General features: G+C 37.9%; 1 protein-coding gene across 2 annotated transcripts in view; it reads right to left on the bottom strand.

The window, feature by feature from the left end:
- The window catches only part of TAOK1 (TAO kinase 1), a 180113-nt gene that overhangs the window by 47324 nt on the left and 109083 nt on the right, over positions 1-23706 (bottom strand). For both annotated transcript variants that reach the window (XM_012449312.3, XM_012449313.3), the window contains 5 exons: positions 21702-21793; positions 12672-12765; positions 9635-9716; positions 4686-4853; positions 1659-1862 (listed from right to left, as the gene is read on the bottom strand). In XM_012449312.3, the coding sequence (XP_012304735.1) occupies positions 1659-1862; positions 4686-4853; positions 9635-9716; positions 12672-12765; positions 21702-21793 (640 nt within the window). The remainder of the gene's footprint in view (positions 1-1658; positions 1863-4685; positions 4854-9634; positions 9717-12671; positions 12766-21701; positions 21794-23706) is intronic.

Genomic DNA, 23706 nt, shown 5'->3' with positions numbered 1-23706 from the left:
AGCCCGGATAACTTTTGTATTTTTTAGTAGAGATGGGGTTTCACCATGTTGGTTAGGATGGTCGCGATCTCTTGACCTTGTGATCCACCCACCTTGGCCTGCCAAAGTGATGGGATTACCTACTACTTATAGATAATAATGCAAGCAGTGAAATGAAAAAGGAAGCATTCCTATTTTTGTTTGTTTTTTGAGATACAGTCTGACTCTGTTACCTAGGCTGAGGTGCAGTAGTGCAATCTTGGCTCACTGCACATCTAACTCCTGGGTTCAAGTGATCCTCCCACCTTAGCCTCCTTAGTAGCTGGGATTAGAAGCATGCACCACCATGCTGAGCTAATTTTTAAATTTTCTGTAGAGACAAGGGTTTCACCACATTGCCCAGGCTGGCCTCCAACTCCAGCCTCAATCAATCTGCCCACCTCAGCTTTCCAAAGTGCTGGAATTACAGGGGTGGGTCTCCACTCCCAGCCTTAGCATTCCTATTAATTGTTAAAGGACTTACCTGATTTTCCAATATTTTTCAGAAAATTTAAAATTTTATACTCAAAAAGGTAAAGAATAATACAGTAAACAGCCACATTTCCTAAACCCACATTTTCTACCATTACATTCAGCTTTATTTTTAAGACATAAACATCTTGGTGTGGTGGCTCACACCTGTAATCCCAGCACTGCGGGCGGCTGAGGTGGGCGGATCACTTGAGGTCAGGAGTTCAAGACCAGCCTGGCCAATAGGGTGAAACCTCATCTCTACTAAGAATACAAAAATTAGCCAGGCAGGGTGGTACGTGCCTATAATTCCAGCTACCTGCGAGGCTGAGCCAGGAGGATCACTTGAATCTGAGAGGCAGAGGTTGCAGTGAGCCAAGATCGGGGCCACTGCTCTCCAGCCTGGGTGACAGAGTGAGACTCCATCTCAAAAAAAAAAAAAAAAAAAAAAAAAAAAAAAAAAAAAGATATATGTATAACATAAAACATAAAAGTCACTTTTGATCATCCATCACTCATCCCAACCATTTCTCACTCCCTAAAGGCAACCTTATCATGAATTTCATGTGAATCCTTTCTATTTTTTAGTATTTTATTTTCCATGTAAATGACATCAAATAATATATTTGAAATTTTTATATCTTTTCTTCTAATATTTTGAAATAATTCCACATTCTTTTTTTATTCTGAAAACATTAATTTTCCAAATGGAGATAACAGGTTAGGAGTTACCAAGGTTATTTCCATAAAAGAAAAAAGTTCCAAACTTCTTTTTTTTTTTTTTTTGAGACAGGGTCTCACTCTGTCACCCAGGCTGGACTGCAGTGGTCCGATCTTGGCTCACTGCAACCTCCACCTCCCAGGTTCAAGTGATTCTCCCACCTCAACCTCCCAAGTGGCTGGGAGTACAAGCATGCACCACCACGCCTAGCTAATTTTTGTATTTTTAGTAGAGAAAGGGTTTCACCATGTTGGCCAGGTGGGTCTCAAACTCCTGGCCTCAAGTGATCCAACCCCCTCGGCCTCCCAAAGTGCTGGGATTACAGGCATCTAGCTATGTTCCAAACTTGTGGAAACTTTCTTTTCTTCCTTCTTCCTTCTCTTAAACTAACACATGAAGAAAACAGTTTACCAACAATGAATTTTTTCACAGAAATCCAAATACTCACAGGTTTTAAGTGGATAACAGAACTGTTAGACATCACTGTGTGGTCTCCCTCCATCATGTCTAGCTCACTCTTGTCATCTGAGACATCTGGAAGACTGTTAACACTACTGCTTTGGCTGCTGGCACTGATGGACATACTGGGAATAGACTGATTACTTCCAACACTATTCACGGTTCCTGTCCGGCCAACACCATGATCTTGTTCCTAAGAGAAAAGAAGATTCAGATTCAGTTCAAATATTTATATCTCTTCTGAATTCTTGATTATAAGCACCTAGCACACCATTTGGCACAGAGTCTCATTAGAAAGTTGGTCTATCATGAGAAATTCCTTTTATTTTCCAAGACCAGAAAGTTTATCAATTATTAGTTTATTGAAAAACAAAACAGACCAACAAGTAAATAACAAAAAACTCAATGAACCATCTACAACAAAGTTAGTTGACCAGTTTTGGGTGATTTTCAAAGTATAATATTTTCTCTCAATTGCTTGACTTTTTTTATAACCATTTCTACAATATATCTCACGGGGTATATATAGAGATCCTGCTCATTTCTCAATAATTTTTAGTTAATACAAATCCTCCTTAAAAAAAAAAAGTACTAGTTATTTTGGGCACACTGCCTACGCAGTAGCCCTGCTCCATAAGGAGCATTTAAAAAAAAAAAAAAGTCAAGCCTGTAATCCCAGCACTTTGGGAGGCCGAGACGGGTGGATCACGAGGTCAAGAGATCGAGACCGTTCTGGTCAACATGGTGAAACCCCGTCTCTACTAATACAAAAAATTAGCTGGGCATGGTGGCGCGTGCCTGTAATCCCAGCTACTCAGGAGGCTGAGGCAGGAGAATTGCCTGAACCCAGGAGGCGGAGGTTGCGGTGAGCCGTGATCGCGCCATTGCACTCCAGCCTGGGTAACGAGCGAAACTCCGCCTCAAAAAAAAAAAAAAAGTATTAAAAACCGCATTGTAGTTGTTATTCTTCCTTATTAAATCAGCCTTTTACAAGTAGATTCTTCTTTATTCCTGAAAATATAGTCTCTAGATTACCCTTCTTGTCTTTTGTTATTTTTTCTTGCATTTCAATAGGTTTTGGGGGAACTTTATCTTTTTACCACCAAATAATTTAACATTAATTCCTACCTATTCTTGTGTAAACTAACAATTACACATTGTATTATTTCAAATGACAATCATAAGAAAACAGGCAGCCTGTAGTATCTGGGCACCAACATTACAGTAGTCTTACTATACCAGAATTCTATAAGATATGCAGAATTTAATAAAATACAGACATATATATAAATAGGGACATTTCTTATATCCCTAGCCTAACAGAGATGTTGTTAATGATTTAGCTACATAGAATTTTATTCATTTCACAACTTTATTAAAGTATTTCACATACCTGAAATAATCCCAATTTTCTAGTGACTATCATTAAGAACTAAAAAAAAAAAATCCCCAAACCAAAAATTGTAAGTTTAGAAAGTCTTATATTTGACTGTTCGTTAATTATTTAGTGATATTAAAAAAAAAAAAGAAACTATTGTTCATGGTTTCAGAATGCAAAGTGGTCTCTCTCAATGGAAAGCAAAAGAAAAGAATAAAATTTTTGGAATTCTGACAGGGGCAAAGAAGAAACAAAATATTTAGAGAAAAAATAGCTTTACACATAATATACTTTATATGTATATTTCTTCATGAGGAAGTTTGTAACACTTCTATAGCAAATCTGCATTTCTATTCTCCCTAAGAGGTAACACAGAAAGAACTTGGCCTTGAGAGTAAAAGAGGTATGAATTTGAACCCATGTTCCTCTATCTACAGTGAGCAACTTAATAATTCTCAGCCATGCTTTCCTCATCTGTAAAATGAGTATTTTAAACAGTGTAGGCCAGGTGCGGTAGCTCACACTTGTAATCCCAGCACTTTGGGAGGCTGAGGCAGACAGATCACTTGAGACTAGGAGTTCAAGAACAGCCTGGCCAACATAGTGAAACCTTGTGTCTACTAAAAATAAAAAAAATTAGTTGGGTGTGGTGGCACATGCCTGTAGTCCCAGCTACTCAGGAGGCTGAAGGGGGAAAAATCGCTTGAACCTGGGGAGGTGGAGGTTGCAGTGAGCCGAGATCGTGTCACCTCCAAACTGGGCTACAGAGCAAAACCCTATCTTAAAAAAACAAACAAACAAAACCAGTGTAGATAGAATGAAATCAAGTTTCCTTGGTGACACAGTAGAATGCCTAGTAACTTTCTCATGACTTCTGAGAGAGTACATCCAACCTTCAGATTCTGTAATTTCAAGAACTTCCAAAAGCACATCACATGGAACTGGACAATCAGTCAAAAAAGGGTTCAGGCCGGGCACAGAGGCCCATGCCTGTAATCCCAGCACTTTGGGAGGCCAAGGTGGGTGGACCACATGAGATCAGGAGTTCAAGACCAGCTTTGCCACGTGGTGAAACCTCATCTGTACTAAAAATACAAAAAAAAACCCACAACAAAACAAAACATTAGCCAGGTGTGGTGGTATGTGCCTGTAATCCCAGCTAATCAGGAGGTTGAGGCAGGAGAATCACTTGAACCTGGGAGGCAGAGGTTGCAGTGAGCCGAGATCACGTCATTGCACTTCAGCCTGGGCAACAAGAGCAAAACTCTGTCTCAAAAAAAAAAAAGGGGGGCGGTTCAGTGGCCAAGAAACTAGAGAAGGACTAGATTAAACAAAGGTGAACAGGTTTCTTTAATAAAGAACCTTCACTATGACAATGTGTAGTATAAACGGGTTGGATTTAAAACATGCAATCTAACATGATTAAAAAGTTTAAACAAAATTTTTTTTTATTTTTCTTATTTCTCCAAGAAAAAAGGACCTTTTTTATCCCCCCCAACTGGGATTTTATAGGACCAATGTTAAAAAAGTACAACCTGGAAACTCTTGGTATATAAGGTACATTATGGCAGGGCAAGCTGCATAAGCAAAGAAACCAATAGAGAAAACTCAACATTGGAGTCATCTTTTATCTATTACCTCTTCTTCTTCCTGTGCTTCTACTGCTGGTCCATTATGTGCCTCCTGGAAAAGCAGTTTTTTCATCTTTCGATACTGCAGATTGTCCAGCTCTCTTACTGCATCCTTTGTCCTCTGAATGAGATCTATTAACACGGTTTCAGGGCGCTCCCGAAGAACAAACATGTGCTAAATAGGGTAGAAGGTAAAAGGTTGATTTTCTTTTTTTCTTCAATTAATGCCAATGTACTCCTTCTCAGACCCTAGAGATAATATCCTATGATAGATAATGCATATAATCTATAGCTAAATAATTCTGTTAAATTTCTTCTATTTATAAAATTATAACTTACATACATGTACTCTGTGCATAACTACTCCTGTACATTTTATAAAAATGGAACATAATATTTTTTTCTTTATTTTGAACATAATAATTTTGTTGGCCAACTAAAAATGCAGAGTTAAAATAATTGAAGGGTTGGTGGGGCACGGTGGCTCACGCCTGCAATCCCAGCACTTTGGGAAGTTGAGGCAGGTGGATCACGAGGTCAAGAAGAGTTCAAGATCATCCTGAACAACATGGTGAAACCCCATCTCTACTAAAAATATAAAAATTAGCTGGGCATGGTGGTGCATGCCTGTAATCCCAGCTACTTGGGAGGCTGAGGCAGGAGAATTACTTGAACTGGGACCTGGGAAGCAGAGGTTACAGTAAGCCGAGATCATGCCACTGCATGCACTCCAGCCTGGGCTATATCTCAAAAAAAAAGGGTCTAAACACTAAGAATTAAGCCCAATCAAAGCTTTCAAGGTTTACATATTCTAAGAACTGATGATTTTATACAAAAAACATGTTCAGTTGTAAGTCATATTAGGTTTCAACAGAAATGTATTTAGTGATGGTGAATTATGAAAGACGAACTTAGGTATTATGGGTTCCTTTATATGCTGCATGAACAATATTCTTCATAAAATACTTACAGGGATTAAAAGCCATTAAATTATTACTGCTTTTTATAACCTAGCATTTAATATAATTTAACCTTATCAAATACAAAAAGTAGAAAAAACAATTCCACCATTATGATGATCACTATTACACTGTAACATACTTCTTTTCAGAAATTTTCTATGTATAAAATTTGTTTTGTAGATACATAGTTAGCATGTATATTCCAGAAAGACATATCCTGCCATCCCTTGAGTTCCATGAGATATCTTTGAATTCTTAGACAACTTTTACCTTCTTTGTTAGCTCAAATTTGTTTCTTCTTTATGCAGAGTTATAACTATGAATCACAGCCTACTGTAACCTTAAACTTCTGGACTCAAGCAATCCTCCCACCTCAGCCTCTCAAGCAGCTATGACTACAGGTATGCACCACCATTTCCAGCTAATATTTCTTCTTTTGGTGGGGGTGGTAGAGATAGGGTCTTGCTATGTTGCCCAGGCTGGTCTGGAACTCCTGGCCTCAAGTGACCCTTCCAGCTTGGCCTCCCAAAGCACTGGGATTACAAGCATGAACCACTGTGCCCAGCCTCTATACAATATTTTATTCCATTTTCACAGTCATAAGTATTATTATTTTAGCTGGGCGCAGTGGCTCATACCTGTAATCACAGCACTTTGGGAGGCCAAGGCAGGCAGATCACTTGCGGTCAGGAGTTCAAGACCAACCTGGCCAATACAGTGAAACCCTAAAAATGTGAAAAATTAGCAGGGCATGGAGGTGTAGGCCTATAATCCCAGCTACTCAGAAGGCTGAGGCATGAGAATCACTTGAACCCAGGAGGTGGAGGTTGCAGTGAGCTGAGATCATGTAACTGCACTCCAGCCTGGGTGACAGAGCAAGACTCTGTCTCTGAAACAAAAAATTAATAATTATTATTTAAAACTCATAAGCATAATGCCTGTAGAATATTTCATCAAATGTTTGTGACCAAATTATTTAAACATTACTCTAATTTGGGGCAGCTATTCCGATTTTTAATTACATGATAAATAGCTTCATACATTAAAAATTTTTTATTAATTTTTTTTCTTTTTGATGGACTGTAACAGAAATGTAATTAGGCCAAAAGATAAGATGCTCATTACAAATATTTCCTATCATTTCAAATAGGGCTGTGATAATACACACTAGGGGCCAGGCAAATGAATATTATTAATATATATAGACTTAGGATCTAATCACCAAATACTAGTGGGCTGGGTTACTACTACGTTAGAAAGGCTTCTTTTCCTTATATTTGGCAAACGTAAGAAGCCAGTCACATTCTTCCTTTTTCCTTAGTTTGGTACGTACCACTATTTACAATATCGTCTTCCTCTTTCTTTTTTTTTTTTTGGAGACAGAATCTCATTCTATCGCCCAGGCTGGAGTGCAGTGGCGCGATCTTGGCTCACTGCAACCTCCGCTTCCAAGGGTTCAAGCGATTTTCGTGCCTCAGCCTCCTGAGTAGTTGGGACTACAGGTGTACACCACCATACTCGGCTAATTTTTGTATTTTTAGTATAGATAGGGTTTCGCCATGTTGTCCAGGCTGATCTCAAACTGCTGACCTCAAGTGATCCGCCCATCTCAGCCTCCCAAAGAGTTGGGGTTACAGGCATGGGCCACCGCGCCTGACCTACTATTTACAATATTGTCTTATCCAAAAACACAAAATCTTATATTTTTAAGTTTCACTGTTTGTTAGATTTTGCTTTTTTTTTTTTTTGAGACAGAGTCTTACTCTGTCGCCCAGGCTGGAGTGCAGTGGCACGATCTCGGCTCACTGCAACCTCCGCCTCCTGAGTAGCTGGGACTACAAGCACGTACCACCATGCCTGGCTATTTTTTTTTTTTTTAAGTAGAGACAGGGTTTCACCGTGTTGGCCAGGCTGTTCTTGAACTCCTGACCTCGTGACCCACCCACGTCAGCCTCCCAAAGTGCTGGGATTACAGGCGTAAGCCATTGTGCCAGGCTGTTTATTTTTTTTTAACCAACATAATTCCTAGCTATACTAACGCTTCTGCTAGCTACTATGAGTGCCTATTTATTCAGGCTTTCATTTCTTAAATGACGAGTAAGCTTACTGCCTGGGATTTCTCAACCGTTACTGAAATTTTGCATGGCTTTTCTATACACCGTGGGTGCAAATAATACTGCTGAATATATATGTGATCCTTTCAAATTAATTTGTGGCTTTAACTGATGTGTCAGTGAAAATAAACTGAACTTGCTTGAAATTCTAAGACATTAGTGTAAATATAGTTTACTAATCTTTTTCTTTCTTTCTTTCTTTTTTTTTTTTTTGAGATGGAGTCTCACTCTGTCACCCAGGCTGGAGTGCAGTGGCACGACTTCAGCTCACTGCAACCTCTGCCTCCAGTTGAAGTGATTCTTCTGCCTCAGCTTCCTGAGTAGCTGAGATTACAGGTGCACACCACTACACCCAGTTAATTTTTGTATTTTTAGTAGAGATGGGGTTTCACCATCTCGGCCAGGCTGGTCTCGGTCTCCAACTCCTTGTGATCCACCTGTACCTCGGCCTCCCAAAGTGCTGAGATAACAGGTGTGAGCCACCTTGCCCAGCCAATTTACTTAAATCTTATAGTGAAAGATTAAAAAGATTCCTTGGGTCCCAAAAAGATACTGCCTAATGTAGATATTTTAAGAACTATAATAAAGTCAACAATATTACTATTGCTATTAATAAGACAACCCTCAAATGAAATAATTTTTTAAGACCAGAAAGCATACACAAATCATGTATTTAAATTAGTTAACCAAGCCTGCTGAAAACTGAATAGAACTCACATATTTTTAAAATATTTCATTGCTAAGTTAGAAAAATATATTTCCAAATAAGGAAACAGAAGTATTATTTCCAAGCTCCTCTTCTCCCACATGTAATGTAAATACATTCATGTTATATATCTTTCTTTCATATTATATTAATATTGGACAGATCAATATATTAAGTGTGGCAGATCTAAAAATTAAGCAAAAGCCTGGGCATGGTGGCTGACACCTATAATCCCAGCATTTTGGGAGGCCCAAGGTGGGCAGATCACAAGGTTACGAGTTTGAGACCAGCCTGGCCAATGTGGTAAAACCCCGTCTCTACTAAAAATACAATAATTAGCCGGGCATGGTGGCAGGCACCTGTAGTCTCAACTATTCGGGAGACTAACGCAGGAGAATGGCTTGAACCAGGGAATCGGAGGTTGCAGTGAGCTGAGATTGCGCTGCTGCACTCCAGCCTGGGTGACAAAGGGAGACTCTGTCTCAAAAAAAAAAAAAAAAAAAACAAATCCAGCAAAAAGTTAAACCATGTTTTATCAACTTTGAAATAAGACACTATTCCACATGAATTAAAATTTATAACTCATGAACATATTCTTGCACATGTAAGTATTTAGCTATTTGAATACTTGGCTATATATTTAGACACGGTAAAAGCAGCTAATCAATTTGAAAAAAAATTTAAAAATTTAGTATCTATAAAAAAAGAAAAAAAAATTTAGTATCTAAGAAAAGTTCCCAGAAACAACAGTATAAAAAACTAGTATTTCAGTAAAAACTAGTAGAGTTACTTAATCCTAATTCAGAATCATATAATAAAACACATTCTTCACAATCATTTCTTAGGGCTAAGAACAAATTTAAAGTATAATAGAACTGGTGGCTCACGCCTGTAATCCCAGCACTGAGAGGCTGAGGCAGGTAGATCATGTGAGCCCAGGAGTTCGATACCAGCTTCGGCAATGTGGCAAAACTCTGTTTCTACCACAAACACAAAAATTAGCCAGGTATAGTGGTGAGTGTCTGTAGTCCCAGCTACTTGGGAGGCCGAGGTGGGAGGATCGCTTGAACCTGGTAGTCAAGGCTGCAGGAGTCGTGATTGTGCCACTGCACTCCAGCCTGAGTGACAAAGTGAGACCTTGTCTTAAAATAAAATAAAGTATAATAGAACTGACCTTTAAAAGTTCCTCTGATGTAGGACGATCTTGAGGGATTTTCTGGAGGCAAGAATCTACAAAGTTTCGAAAATAATCAGACCTATTGTAAAGGAAAGTATCAAGTGAACATATTGCTATTTCCTTTAAAAATACATCCACAAATCAAGGCAAGTGCCTACTGGTGGGAAAGGGAATAGAAAGGGAATTATTAAAAAATAGCAGAGACTATATAGTTTCATATAAGTCTATGAAAATCTATGGAAAGCAACCAATGAATGGTTACCATTTTCTAAAGATAAATTCACACAGATAACTTTAAAACCCTGCTCCTATATATTTATATATCACAACTCATACTACATTGAAGCAAAATGAGGGAAGCCTATCTTTTTATTTTTGCATTCAGATCCAAAATAACATTCCTTTCCATTTCCCTTTTCTTTTCCTTTTTGCTAAGCCTTTCTTATAATAAGCTCTTTCTTATTATAAGACCTCTTATAATAAGCTTTCTTATAATAAGCTCTTTCTTATTTGCCCCTTGGATCGTCTTCTATATAGCATGTTTTAGAATATCACTCTATCTGCTCTGGAGAGAGTATTTTTATACCTGAGTATTTGGTGCCCCTGAGCAAATGGATAAGACTTCCCTTAAACCTAGAAAACCAATTAAGATTTTTTTTTTTTTTTTTGAGATGGAGTTTCGCTCTTGTTACCCAGGCTGGAGTGCAATGGCACGATCTTGGCTCACCGCAACCTCCGCCTCCTGGGTTCAAGCAATTCTCCTGTCTCAGCCTCCAGAGTAGCTGGGACTACAGGCTAATTTTGTATTTTTAGTAGAGACAGGGTTTCACCATGTTGACCAGGATGGTCTTGATCTCCTGACCTTGTGATCCACCCGCCTCGGCCTCCCAAAGTGGTGGGATTAGAGGCGTGAGCCACCGCACCTGGCCCCCCAATTAAGATATTTTTAAGAGCCAGACGTGGTGGCTCACGCCTGTAATCCCAGCACTTTGGGAGGCTGAGGCGGGTGGATTACCAGAGGTCAGGAGTTGGAGATCAGCCTGACCAACATGGAGAAAACTCCATCTCTACTAAAAATACAAAATTAGCCATGTGTCATTGAGGGCTCCTATAAACCCAGCTACTCGGGAGGCTGAGGTAGGAAAATCACCTGAACTCGGGAGGCAGAGGTTGTAGTGAGCAAAGATTACACCACTGCACGAGCAAAACTCAGTCTCCAAAAAAAAAAAAGGTATTTTTAAAAACATCAAAAAAGTCTGTAACACAGTATCATATAGTGTTATTGACAAGAGTTCAATGAGTAAGGCAGTAAATAATTACTCTGTCAATGTTTGTCTCTAATATTCAAATAAGATTTCAAGTTCCTTGTAGGCAAAAATTCTTTTATAAATCCCCAAGTCTCAAACACAGTCTGTGTTCAATATATTTATTACTTGTATGTAACAGCTATGGTTTCAATGTTTCTGTTTTCTCCAAAACTCATACTGAAACTTAATCTCCAATGCAACAGTGTTGGGAGGTGGGGCCTAATGGGAATTGTTCAGGTCATGAATGGATTAATGCTGCTATAAAAAGGACTTGTGGGAGATGGTTCTCTCTCTCTCCTGTTCTTTGCCATGTGAGGACACAATGCTTCTCCCCTCCAAAGGATGCAGAGTTAAAGGCATTATCTTGGAAGCAGGAGGACCAGGGCCTAATCTGCCAGTGCCTTCGTCCTGTACTTCCCAGCCTCCAGAAAGTGAGAAATAAATGTCTGTTCTTTATAAATTACCTGGCCTCTGATATTCTGTTATAGCAGTGCAAAATGTACTAAAGCATACCATAACACTAAACTCAGTGTGAAAAGATTCGTTCTGTATAATTCTAAACACAAAGTAGAGTTATAGAGAAAGAATCTTTTGGCACAGAATTTTAGCATTTGTTTAGTAGAGTTATATGGCATATTCTTTTTTTTTTTTTTTTTTTTTGAGATGGAGTTTCGCTCTTGTTACCCAGGCTGGAGTGCAATGGCTTGATCTCAGCTCACTGCAACCTCCGCCTCCTGGGTTCAAGCAATTCTCCTGCCTCAGCCTCCCAAGTAACTAGGACTACAGGTGTGCGCCACCATGCCCAGCTAATTTTTGTATTTTTAGTAGAGACGATGTTTCACCATGTTGACCAGGATGGTCTCGATCTCTTGACCTTGTGATCCACCCGCCTCAGCCTCCCAAAGTGCTGGGATTATAGGCATGAGCCACCGCGCCCGGCCATATGGCACATTCTTAAGTTGCAAAGACTCATATCAATATGCCATAATTATGTAATCTTTAAATAATTTACTACCCCTAATTTATATATCTGTGAATTTCAAAGTATTTATTAAATATGCTAGACATTCCCCTAGAATTTATCAAATGCTAGATTCACCTGAGGAATTAATTTTCTACTACATTTTTCTACTGTTGATGTAAATACTAGTTTTCTAAAATTGTGAATCCGTTGTCCATAAACCTCTTTACATAAATAAACTACATTTTATCAAATCAAGGAAGCCCTAGAAGGAATATCAGATAAAAATGAGTAACAAATATTATAATTAGAGTGATCCCAAAATTTTTAATTACCTGGTAATTTTGATAAAGTCAAATAATTTTACCTATATTTCATATAACTTATAAACCAACCTCCAATCAAATATCACTATAGGTTGTATAATACATATATTTTAGTTATAAAATATTGATGCTTAAATGTATTAATTAGGATTATGTATTCCTAAATTTAAAGGAAAAGTGAAATACAAATTCTTATGAAAATGAATACTTTCTATATTCATGTGACATCATTCATCCTTTTCTGAACTGTTATACATATGCTATGAAATGGAGACACGACAAAGGATAAATATAGTATTTAAAAGGATAAAATAACCTATTTTAATATCTTATAAGGTGATACATTTTACCTAATTGAAATTAAATCATTTTGATAACAGATTATGAAAAAGCATTTCATTTATTCAACATTGAGCAACATATATCTCAACAATACTCACCATTCATTAGACTGTAGTGTAGGGGATTCATTTTGGGCTATGTGATATAAGGCACTCATTGCATTCATATTAAATAAAGGAGGCTTCCTTTCCGCTGTAAAAGAAACATTACTGTTAAAATATGTGCCAGGGGTACTCAAGTACTGGTCACGACTGTTTTTAAAAAATGATTTTGTTTTGAAACAATCTTAAACTTACTCAAAAAAACCGCAAGTAGAGTTCAAAGAGCTTTTTTTCTTTTTCTTTTTTTTTTTTCTGAGACAGGGTCTTGCTCTGTCACCCAGGCTGTGGTGCAGTGGCACAATCTCAGCTCACTGCAGCTTTGACCTCCTGTGCTCAAGCAATCCTCCCACCTCAGCCTCCCAAGTAGCTGGGACCACAGGTGTGCACCACCATGCCCAATTAATTTTTGTATTTTCTGTAGAGATGGGGTTTCACTATGTTGCCCAAGATAGTCTTGAACTCTTGAGCTTAAGCAATCCTCCCAACTTGGTCTCCCCAAGTGCTGAGATTACAGGCATCAGTCACCACCCCCACCCCGCCTCAAAAAACTTTTTCAGATGAATCAATCGAAAATAAATGGCTAACCTGATGCCTCACCATCCTTAATATATACTTCAGTGTGTATTTCCTATAAAGAAGAACATTTTCCTAAGGAACCACAGTACATCCATTAGATCAGGCCATTTAATAGTGATACATGACTATTCTAATCCCCAAACTACGTTCAAGTTTCATTCAAGTATCCCAGTAATATCCTAAGTAGCAACAGTGAGCTTTGAGCATTGGCAATCTTCAAGGAATGTGTTCACTGTATCCAAGTTGTCAAACTTATTGACATAAAATTGTTCATTATTTCCCCATTACTCTTTTAATGTCTGTAAAATCTGTAGTGATTATCATCTCTTACTCCTGATATTGAAAATTTGTGTCTTCTTTTTTTTGTGATTAGTCTGGCTAGAGGTTTAACAATTTTTTTGATCTCAGATTCCCAGTTTTTGGTTGCATTGATTTTCTCTATTGTTTCTCAGTTTTCTACTCAACTGATTTCTGCTTTGATCTTTATTATCCTATACCTTCTGCTTATTTTGTGTTGACTTTACTCTGTTTTAGTTTATATATATATATATATATATATATATATATATATATATATGTATTTTACTGTACTTTAGATTCTGGGGTACATGTGCAGATCATGCAGGATTGTTGCATAGGTACATACATGGCAATGTGGTCTGCTGCCTCCATGCCCCCGTCACCTGTATCTAGCATTTCTCCCCATGTTATCCCACCCCAACCTCCCTACCCCCTGCTGTCCCTCCCCTAATCCCCCCAACAGACCCCAGTGTGTGATGCTCTCCTCCCTGTGTTCTCATTGTTCAACACTTGACTATGAGTGAGAACATGTGGTGTTTGATTTTCTGTTCTTGTGTCATTTTCCTGAGAATGATGGTTTCCAGATTCATCCATGTCCCTACAAAGGACACAAACTCATCGTTTTTTATGGCTGCATAGTATTCCATGGTGTATATGTGCCACATTTTCCTTGTCTAGTCTATCATAGATTGGCATTTGGGTTGGTTCCAGGTCTTTGCTATTGTAACCAGTGCCACAATGAACATATGTGTGCATGTGTCTTTATAACAGAACGATTTATAATCCTTTGGATAATATACCTAGTAATGGGATTGCTGGGTCAAATGGAATTTCTACTTTTAGGTCCTTGAGGAATCGCCACACTATATTCCACAATGGTTGAACTAATTTATACTCCCACTAACAGTGTAAAAATGTTCCTATTTCTTCACATCCTCTCCAGCATCTGTTGTCGTCAGATTTTTTAATGATCGCCATTCTAACTGGTATGAGATGGTATCTCAATGTGGTTTTGATTTGCATCTCTCTAATGACCAGTGATGATGAGCATTTTTTCATGTTTATTGGCCTCATATATGTCTTCTTTTGAAAAGTGTCTATTCGTGTCCTTTGCCCACTTTTGAATGGGTTTGTTTTTTTCCTGTAAATCTGTTTTCATTCTTTGTAGATTCTGGATATTAGCCCTTTGTCAGAGAGGTAAATTGCAAAATTTTTTTCCTATTCTGTTGGTTGCCAGTTCACTCTAATGATTGTTTCTTTGGCTGTACTGAAGCTCTGGAGTTTAATTAGATCCTATTTGTCTATTTTGGCTTTTGTTGCCAATGCTTTTGGTGTTTTAGTCATGAAGTCCTTGCCTATGCCTATGTCCTGAATGGTTTTGCCTAGGTTTTCTTTTAGGGTTTTTATGGTGGTAGGTCTTATGTTTAAGTCTTTAATCCATCTGGAGTTAATTTTAGTGTAAGGTGTCAGAAGGGGTCCAGTTTCTGTTTTCTGCACATGGCTACTCAGTTATCCCAACATCATTTATTAAACAGGGAATCTTTTCCCCATTGCTTGTTTTTGTCAGGTTTGTCAAAGATCAGATGGTTGTAGATGTGTGGCGTTGTCTCTGAGGCCTCTGTTCTGTTCCATTGGTCTATATCTCTGTTTTGGTACCAGTACCATGCTGTTTTGATTACTGTAGCCTTGTAGTACAGTTTGAAGTCAGGTAGCATGATGCCTCCAGCTATGTTATTTTTGCTTAGGATTGTTTCGCTATGTGGGCTCTCTTTTGGTTCCATATGAAGTTTAAGGTGGTTTTTTCCAGTTCTGTGAAAAGGGTCATAGGTAACTTGATGGGGATAGCATTGAATCTATAAATTACTTTAGGGAGTATGGCCATTTTTAGTTTCTTAAGGTAAAAATTGCAGTCACGACTTTGACAAATGGAAGTACAGTCACCATTCTGAATCTGTGGGTTCTGCATCCACAGACTGAACCAACCAACTGAAGTATTTCAACCACAGACTGAAAATGCTTGGGGAAAAAATAATAAAAATAACAATACAACAATAAAAATACAAATTTTTAAGACAACTACTTACATGGCATTTATATTGTATTAGGTATTATAAGTAATCCAGAGATTATTTAAAGTATTTGGGAGGATATGTATAGGTTATATGCAGAAACTACGCCATTTTATATGAGCCTTAAGCATCTGCATATTTTGTTATCTGTGGGGGTTCTGGAACCAGTTCTCTGAAGATACTGAGATATACGGGACTCTAGAATGTCCTCAGTTTGAGTTTTTCTGACATTTCCAATTATTAGAGTTAGGCTAAACACTTTTGGCAGGAATATCACAGAGGAAATGCTATAATTTGCTCACTGTATCCTATGAAGTGTCACATGACTTTGAGAAGTTCTGTTACTGATGGCATTCACTTTGATCACTTAAGGCCCATGTCTGCCAGTCTTCTTCATGATAAAGTTTTTCTTTTCTCCTTTGTAATTATTAAGCATTTTGTAAGATGGTACTCTGAATCTACATCAATATTCTGCTTCTCATAAAACTTTCAATTTTATTATTTTATTTATTTATTGTATAGAGTCACAGATTTTTATTTGATTTAATAAGTTATCATCTATCATTTATTTTGATGTTCAAATTGTCTCATATTTGAGTAGTAGAAGCCTTTTTAAGCTGGCTTGTGTCTTTTGGACATGCCCCATTATTCCTTGGTTACTTTCGTGCTTTCTGGTACACTCAGATGTCCTGGCCTCATTTTGTACTTTCCCTAGCCCAGACCCTGGATCAATCATTTCTCCAAAGGGCTGTTGTGCTAGGTGTGCTTACTGCTACTTGGGTGTCACTGCTCTCAGACATGCTCAATGAACAGAGTTGGGAATATATACAGGCATATAATTTATACACCTATGTGTACAAATACAAGATATAAAAATTTTTATTTAAAAACAATAAATCCACTACAATATCTCAAATTCGAATCCAACACCATAGTGTTTATACTAGCTTTCTCCTTGCATATTTGTAAAGTCCTTCTCTGACAATGAGAAACCCTGCTCTCATTATCCTTTATATATATGTATGTTTGTGTGTATATAATACACACATACATACACACTTATTTATTTATTTATTTATTTATTTTAAGACAGAGTCTCGCTCTGTTGCCCAGGCTGGAGTGCAGTGGCACAATCTCGGCTCAAGGCAACCTGCACCTCCCAGGTTCAAGCAATTCTCCTGCCTCAGCCTCCTAAGCTGGGACTACAGGCATGTGCCACCATGCCCAGTCAATTTTTTTTTTTAGTAGAGACAGTGTTTCACCATGTTGACCAGGCTGGTCTCGAACTCCTGACCTCAGGTGATCTGCCCGTCTCAGCCTCCCAAAGTGCTGGGATTATAGCATGAGCCACCACACCCGGCCCTCAATATATTTTCCTATTTGATAAATTCCTCCTATGTAACCAACATCCTATCTTTGTGAGCATCTTCTCTCCTCTTAAGAAGATGCCCTTCTTTCCCTGTTCAAATTCTGAATCCCCATTCCATTTCACCCTACAGTGTGAACAACCTCTTGGTCACTAAGTCTTTTAAATGGTATGCCATCAATATATCAAACCAGAACATATCTTTTTAATTTTGTCATTCACTATTAAATTAGCAATCTCTCAATTTTATCAAAGAACATTAAACTTGGCTAAAAATCACAGAAGAGATTCACTGAATTTACAATCTGTTAGACTCTCATAAATTCAAATAACGTTTTTTTTTCCTGAGACAGAGTCTCAATCTGTCACCCAGACCAGAATGCAGTGGTGTGATCTCAGCTCACTGCAACCTCTAGTTCCCAGGTCCAAGAGATTCTCCTGCCTCAGCCTCCCAAGTAGCTAGGAATACAGGGATGCACCACCACACCCAGCTGATTTTTGCAGTTTTAGTATAGATGAGGTTTCACCAAGTTGGCCAGGCTGGTCTAAAACCCCTGACTGCAAATGATTCACCCGCCTTGGTCTCCCAAAGTGCTGGGATTACAGGCATGAGACACTGCACCTGGCCAAATATTTTCTATCTCAAATTCTTATAAGCTACTACTAAACTTTTTTCTTTTTTTGAGATAAGGTCTCACCTTGTCACCCAGGCTGGAGTGCACTGGAGCGATCTTAGCTCACTGCAACCTTGACCCCTTTGGCTCAAGTGATCTTCTCACCTCAGTCCCCAAAACAGCTGGGACTACAGGCGCTTGCCACCACACCCAACTAATTTTTTTTATTTTTTGTAGAGACGGGGTTTCTCCATGTTGCCCAGGCGGGTCTCCAACTCCCAGGCTTAAGTGATCTTCCCATCTTGGCCTCCTAAAGTGCTGGGATTAGATGCATGAGCCACCACCAAACTTTAAACCAAATTTATTTTAAGTTAGAGATACTATTCCTCATTATCTTGTGCACATTTCTAAAATGTCTCTACCAATAAATTTGGATTGCTTCTGTAAAATTAATACCTCCAAAACTCAAGAGGAAATTAGATGAAACTGAGATAGAAAAAAATGAATGGTCTAGAAAGTAAATCTCAGAAGCAATATCCAATGATAAAATTTCCAGAGAAAGAGTTCAAATTATATATACTTATATAGAAGAGTGATCATCAAAAGGTTAGATAAATGGGTTCAAATGTTACTATTTTCATGTATTCCTCTCAATGGGAAGAAGGACTTTGTGTCCTTTTGTTTCCTGTATTATTTTAATTTAATTAATTTGTTTGTTTAGAAAGGGTCTCACTCTATTACCCAGGCTGAGGTATAGTTGCATAAACAAAGTTCACTGAAGCCTCAAACTCCTGGGCTAAAGGGCATCCTCCCACCTCAGCCTCCCGAGTAGCTGGGACTACAGGTGTGAGGCTACCATGCCCAGCTAATTGTTCTTGGTTTTGGTAGAGACAAGGTCTTGCTGTGCTGCCCAGGCTGTTCTCAAACTCCTGGGTTTAAGCAATCCTTCCGCCTTGGCCTCCCAAAGTGCTAGGATTACAAATGTAAGCCACTGTACCCAGCTGAGAGTAGAATGATGGATAATTTATTTTCTTTTCACTCCTTTTGTATTTCTACAATTTTACATCCTAGACATTTAATTAAAAATGGTAAATTATATTTTTGTAAAGATGATTATATAATCATACAGCTTGAACAAAGAATCTTCATCAGATTAACTATAAAGAAACACATAAACCCACTCATAAAAAATTATCTTCTAATCAAATAAATCTTAAAATGTATAAGATTTCTTGGTATTAAGACATAACCAAGTAATTTCAACCTTTGTGACACTAAAGCATGAAAGAGTCATATCTATTCACAACTACGTTTATCAAGACCAATAACAGTATAATTGATGTAAATTTTTTCTCTTACCTATACTGTAAGAAAATAGTTTGCTTTAATTTGCTATCCTTAACTCTTCCAAAGTAGAAAAGCATATTATAATAAATATGTGTCCCAAGACTGAATCTAATTTGTATTGAAAATCATACCTCACATCTGCAATCCCAGCACTTTGGGAGAGAGGCTGAGGTGGGTGGATCACCTGAGGTCAGTAGTTTGAGATCAGCCTGGCCAACATGGTGAAACCCCGTCTCCACTAAAAATGCAAAAATTAACTGGGCACGGTGGCTGGCGCCTGTAGTTCCAGCTACTCGGGAGGCTAAGGCAGGAGAATACCTTGAACCCGGGAGGTGGAAACTGCAGTGAGCCAAGATTGTGCCACTGCACTCCAGTCTGGGGGACAGAGCGAGTTGTCTCAAAAAAAAAAAAAAAAAAAAAAGAAAGAAAAGAAAATCATACCTCTAGACCTGTGTTATCTAACAGGGTAGCTAACTAGCCACATGGGACTATTTAAATGCTAATGTATTTAAATGAAATCTTAGAAAATTCAGTTCCTTAGCTGGAAAGCCACAGACACAGAACAACTTCTTTCACTGTAGAAAGTTTTCCTGGCCTTTGCTACTTTAGATCTTTCACCTAGAACCATAATCAGGCTTAAAATATAGTGCTACTTTAGATCTTTCAACTAGAACCATAATCAGACTTAGCATTTCAAAATATTCAAAACATTTGTAAGTAAAATATTTACAGTTATTATGAAAGATTATAAAAGCAAAGATTCCAAATAAATGCCTAAAATTCTAAAATATTCTTTCAAATATTTCACCCACGTAAAATTATTTAAAGGCAGTCACATCTAAAGTTGCTTTATTATAAATATAAAAACTTCTTTTGTGAAGGAACTCTGTTTTATGAACTAGAATAAAAAGAAGCTGGAAATAAGAAGTCATTTCACGGAAACTAGAGTTTAGGTAGATTTTGTTCTAAGTGGAACAATGAGCCAACAAATATCTCCTAATCAAATAAATCTTATAATGTATCAGTGAAATCTAACAGGTCCATTAATGCAATTTCACTATCATTGCGGGGCATATATATGCACCAGCTAGCATTAAGAATTTAAAAGGACCCCTTGAGCAAGGAGTACATTAATCAGCTTCCCTACATGTATATCTAGGCTTCTTAAGAAATTAATTAGGATCTCTAGGTAGGAAAAAGAATCATAGGTAAAAGAATAGAGATTAGAGTTTAAGACACTTAAAGGTACTTTCAAATGGAAGAAATAGTTTTGCAAACTTCAAATTAAGACAAAGAAATCATGAGAATGACATTATGGTAATCTCCAAATCTCTGTTTGTTGATGCTGTTAAACTACAAAACACAGGAGGATGTGAAGAGCTTGAAGGCAGTAGTTAACATAGGAATTCCAACAAAACTGAAAATACTTAAGATTACATTTTAGGAAAAAAACTGGACTGCAAGGTAGTCTGGTTATAAAAGAAATCATAACATTAATCTACTGTGTAATCATAAGCAAGATTATACCTTTATTTTACCTCATTTTCCCTATTTGTTTTACATAACTACTGACAAACTCAGGTAGATAATGATTAATCAAAATTACCAGTGGATTTTACTTTTAAAGTATTATTTTCCATCCTTGGTCACTCCTTTTAGAAGGGTTTAGGCAGTGCTGTGGCTCATGCTTGAAATCCCCCCACTGTGGGAGGCCAAGGCAGGAGGATAGCTTGAGCCCAGGAGTTCGAGACCAGCCTGAGCAACATGGCGAAATCCTGTCTCTGCTAAAAATACAAAAATTAGTCTGGCATGGTGGTGTGCGCCTGTAGTCCCAGCAACGTGGGAGGCTGAGGTGGGAGGATTGCTTGATCACAGGAAGCAGAGGTTAGAGTAAGCTGAGATTGCACCGCTGCACTCTAGCCTGGGCAACAGAACAAGACCCTGTCTCAAAAGTAAATAAATAAATAAAGTTTAATGCAATACTTTTATAAGATGATAAAAAGGAAAAGACTATTGGACTGGTAGACTTCCACTGGGAAATCCAGAGCAAGAAGATGGGCAGTATCTTCAATTACAGTGACAGTTTACTGGCTCGCATAAGTTATGACGGTCCACTGTTTTTAGCACAGTTCCATTTATGAGCAACTGAACCAAATATGTGCATAAAATCAAACTGCTACAGGAAATTGAGTCCAATCTCTCTCCCTCACTGCAAGATCCTGCTATAGTGATCCATATACCTATCATCATGGCCCCTGTTGAATAAAGTCAGCCTTACCATCTTAAAAAAAAAAACTGTTACAAAACAGTATATAGATATGCAGTCTGACATCTAATTTCATCCCTAATTCAAAGTAAAAAAAAAAAAAAAAAAAGTAATAACTACTCCAGCTAGTTATGAATGCTTTATAGAGCTTCTATAGATGGTAAATCTGGTAATCACAAACATATTCTGGGTGTTTAACAAATACTCATTAATGTCAGACATAGATTCCTCAAAATTAAAACCACAGTGGAAAATCATTTTAGATAAAATGGAACAAAGCAAATATACCTAACAGAGCAAATATAATATACCTAACCCTAATATATATAAAAATTATCAAATAACCAAAGTAAAAACCTTAATAAATGTATTGCCCACCTTATAAAGTGACATAAAAGATAAAAATCTGTAATTTTTATATATCGGTACAGAAATTGAGGTAAAACATAGATCAAAACTTAATCCATAGTAATGAAGAACAATGCTTACCTAGTTCAATACATGTTATTCCAAGAGACCACACATCTACTTTGCCATCATATTGTCCTTCATCCATGGCTAAAATTACTTCTGGGGCCATCCTAGAACAAAATGTTCACTTAAATTAAAGTTTTTTTTTTTTTAAGTATACTATTCTTCGAGAATGTAAAGGTTAACTACATGGAGATCACTGGTTTGAATTCTAGCCAATATATCTGAACATAAGAATTTTTATAATGGGAACTAAGTGTATTACAGGTTGTGTGGTAAATATTTAGCAATGCATATATAGTGTGAGATTTATTCTCACCACCTGTTATTATCATGTAACAGCCACCCCAAAAGAAGGAGGCTCCCAACGCAGGATTATATTCTGCATCTGCTCAAGTTTACAGATTATAATACTGATTCATATCCTTTAGGCCAGGGGTTCTCAAATATTTTGGTCTCAGGATCTCATTACAAAAGTCTAATTTTTGGCCAGGCATGGTGGCTCATGCCTGTAATCCCATCATTTTGGGAGGCCGAGGTGGGCAGATCAGAGGTCAAGAGTTTGAGACTAGCCTGACGAACATGGTGAAACCATTTTTGTATTTTTGTATTCTCTACTAACAATACAAAATTAGCTGGGTGTGGTGGCATGCTTCTGTAATCCCAGCTACTCAGGAGGCTGAGGCAGGAGAATCACTTGAGCCCGGGGGGCAGAGGTTGCAGTGAGCCGAGATCACACCACTGCACTCCAGCCTGGGTGACACAGTGAGATTCTGTCTCAAAAAAAAAAAGTCTAATTTTTGCTTAAAAGATTGAATTTTACTATTGGCAACAAATTTTGTCAGTTGTTTTCCCTGAAGTTACAAGCTCATGTCATTTATTAAAGAAAATTACCTGCCACAATAACCAAGACTGAATAATCACAGTTTGTGTCTTTCTTTCAAATAAAAATGGTGTTCCATGATAAAAATGGCTAGGGCAGCTTACAACTCAATCACACAATTATCAATCTTAGGGGTATCTTATTTGTAAATTAAGCACTAATTTATGTCTTCAACTAGTGTCCCACATTCTTTTTTAAAATTTTTAATTTTTTTTTTTTGAGACAGGGTCTCACTCTGTCACCCAGGCTGGAGAGTACAATGGCTTGATCTCAGCTCACTGCAACCTCTGCCTCCTAGGTTCAAGTGATTCTCCCACCTCAGCCTCTCAAGTAGCTGAGACTACAGGCATGGGCCAATACGCCTGGTTAATTTTTGTATTTTCTGGTAGAGATGGGGCTTCACCATGTTGGCCAGGCTAGTCTCAAACTCCTGACCTCAAGTGATCTGTCCGCCTCAGTCTCCCAAAGTTCTGGGATTACAGGCATACACCACTGCATCTGGCTGAGTCTAACATTCTTGACGGTACTTTACTTTACACTTCATTTGTATTTCATGTTAAACATAGATAGACGCTTAAGACAGTTGCTGACTGCTTTAATAAGATTATTACCAAGCACTCCCAGTTTGTGTGTGTGTGTGTACACATGTACGTGTGTAAGACATATATGTATCCAGCTCTCGTGTTCTAATCATACTATAGATAAATTAACAAACATGTAAATAAAGTAAACTTTCCATAGTCAATAACTACTGGTGTTTCACAATTATTCTTTTAAGATGTTGAAGTTTGGGAGTTCACTAAGTTAAGTTAAAGAAGTGCTTTTTCTGTTTTTCTGCAACAAAACCAAAAACAGACAAATGGGACCTAACTAAGCTAAATGGCTTCTGCACAGCAAAAGAATCTATCAACACAGTAAACAGACAACCTACAGAATGGGAGAAAATATCTGCAAACAATGCATCTGACAAAAGACCAATATCCAAAATCTATAAGGGAGTTAAAAAGTAGACAAAGGGCCAGGCGCAATGGCTCACGCCTGTAATCCTACCACTCTGGAAGGCCGAGGCGGGTGGAACGCAAGGTCAAGAGTTCGAGACCAGCCTGGCCAATATGGTGAAACCCTGTCTCTACTAAAAAT

The sequence above is a fragment of the Aotus nancymaae genome, unplaced genomic scaffold (genome assembly GCF_030222135.1).
Source record: "Aotus nancymaae isolate 86718 unplaced genomic scaffold, 86718_ANA_hifiasm-v0.15.2.pri h1tg000072l, whole genome shotgun sequence".
Classification (NCBI taxonomy): domain Eukaryota; kingdom Metazoa; phylum Chordata; class Mammalia; order Primates; family Aotidae; genus Aotus; species Aotus nancymaae.
This window is presented reverse-complemented; position numbering and strand designations above follow the sequence as displayed.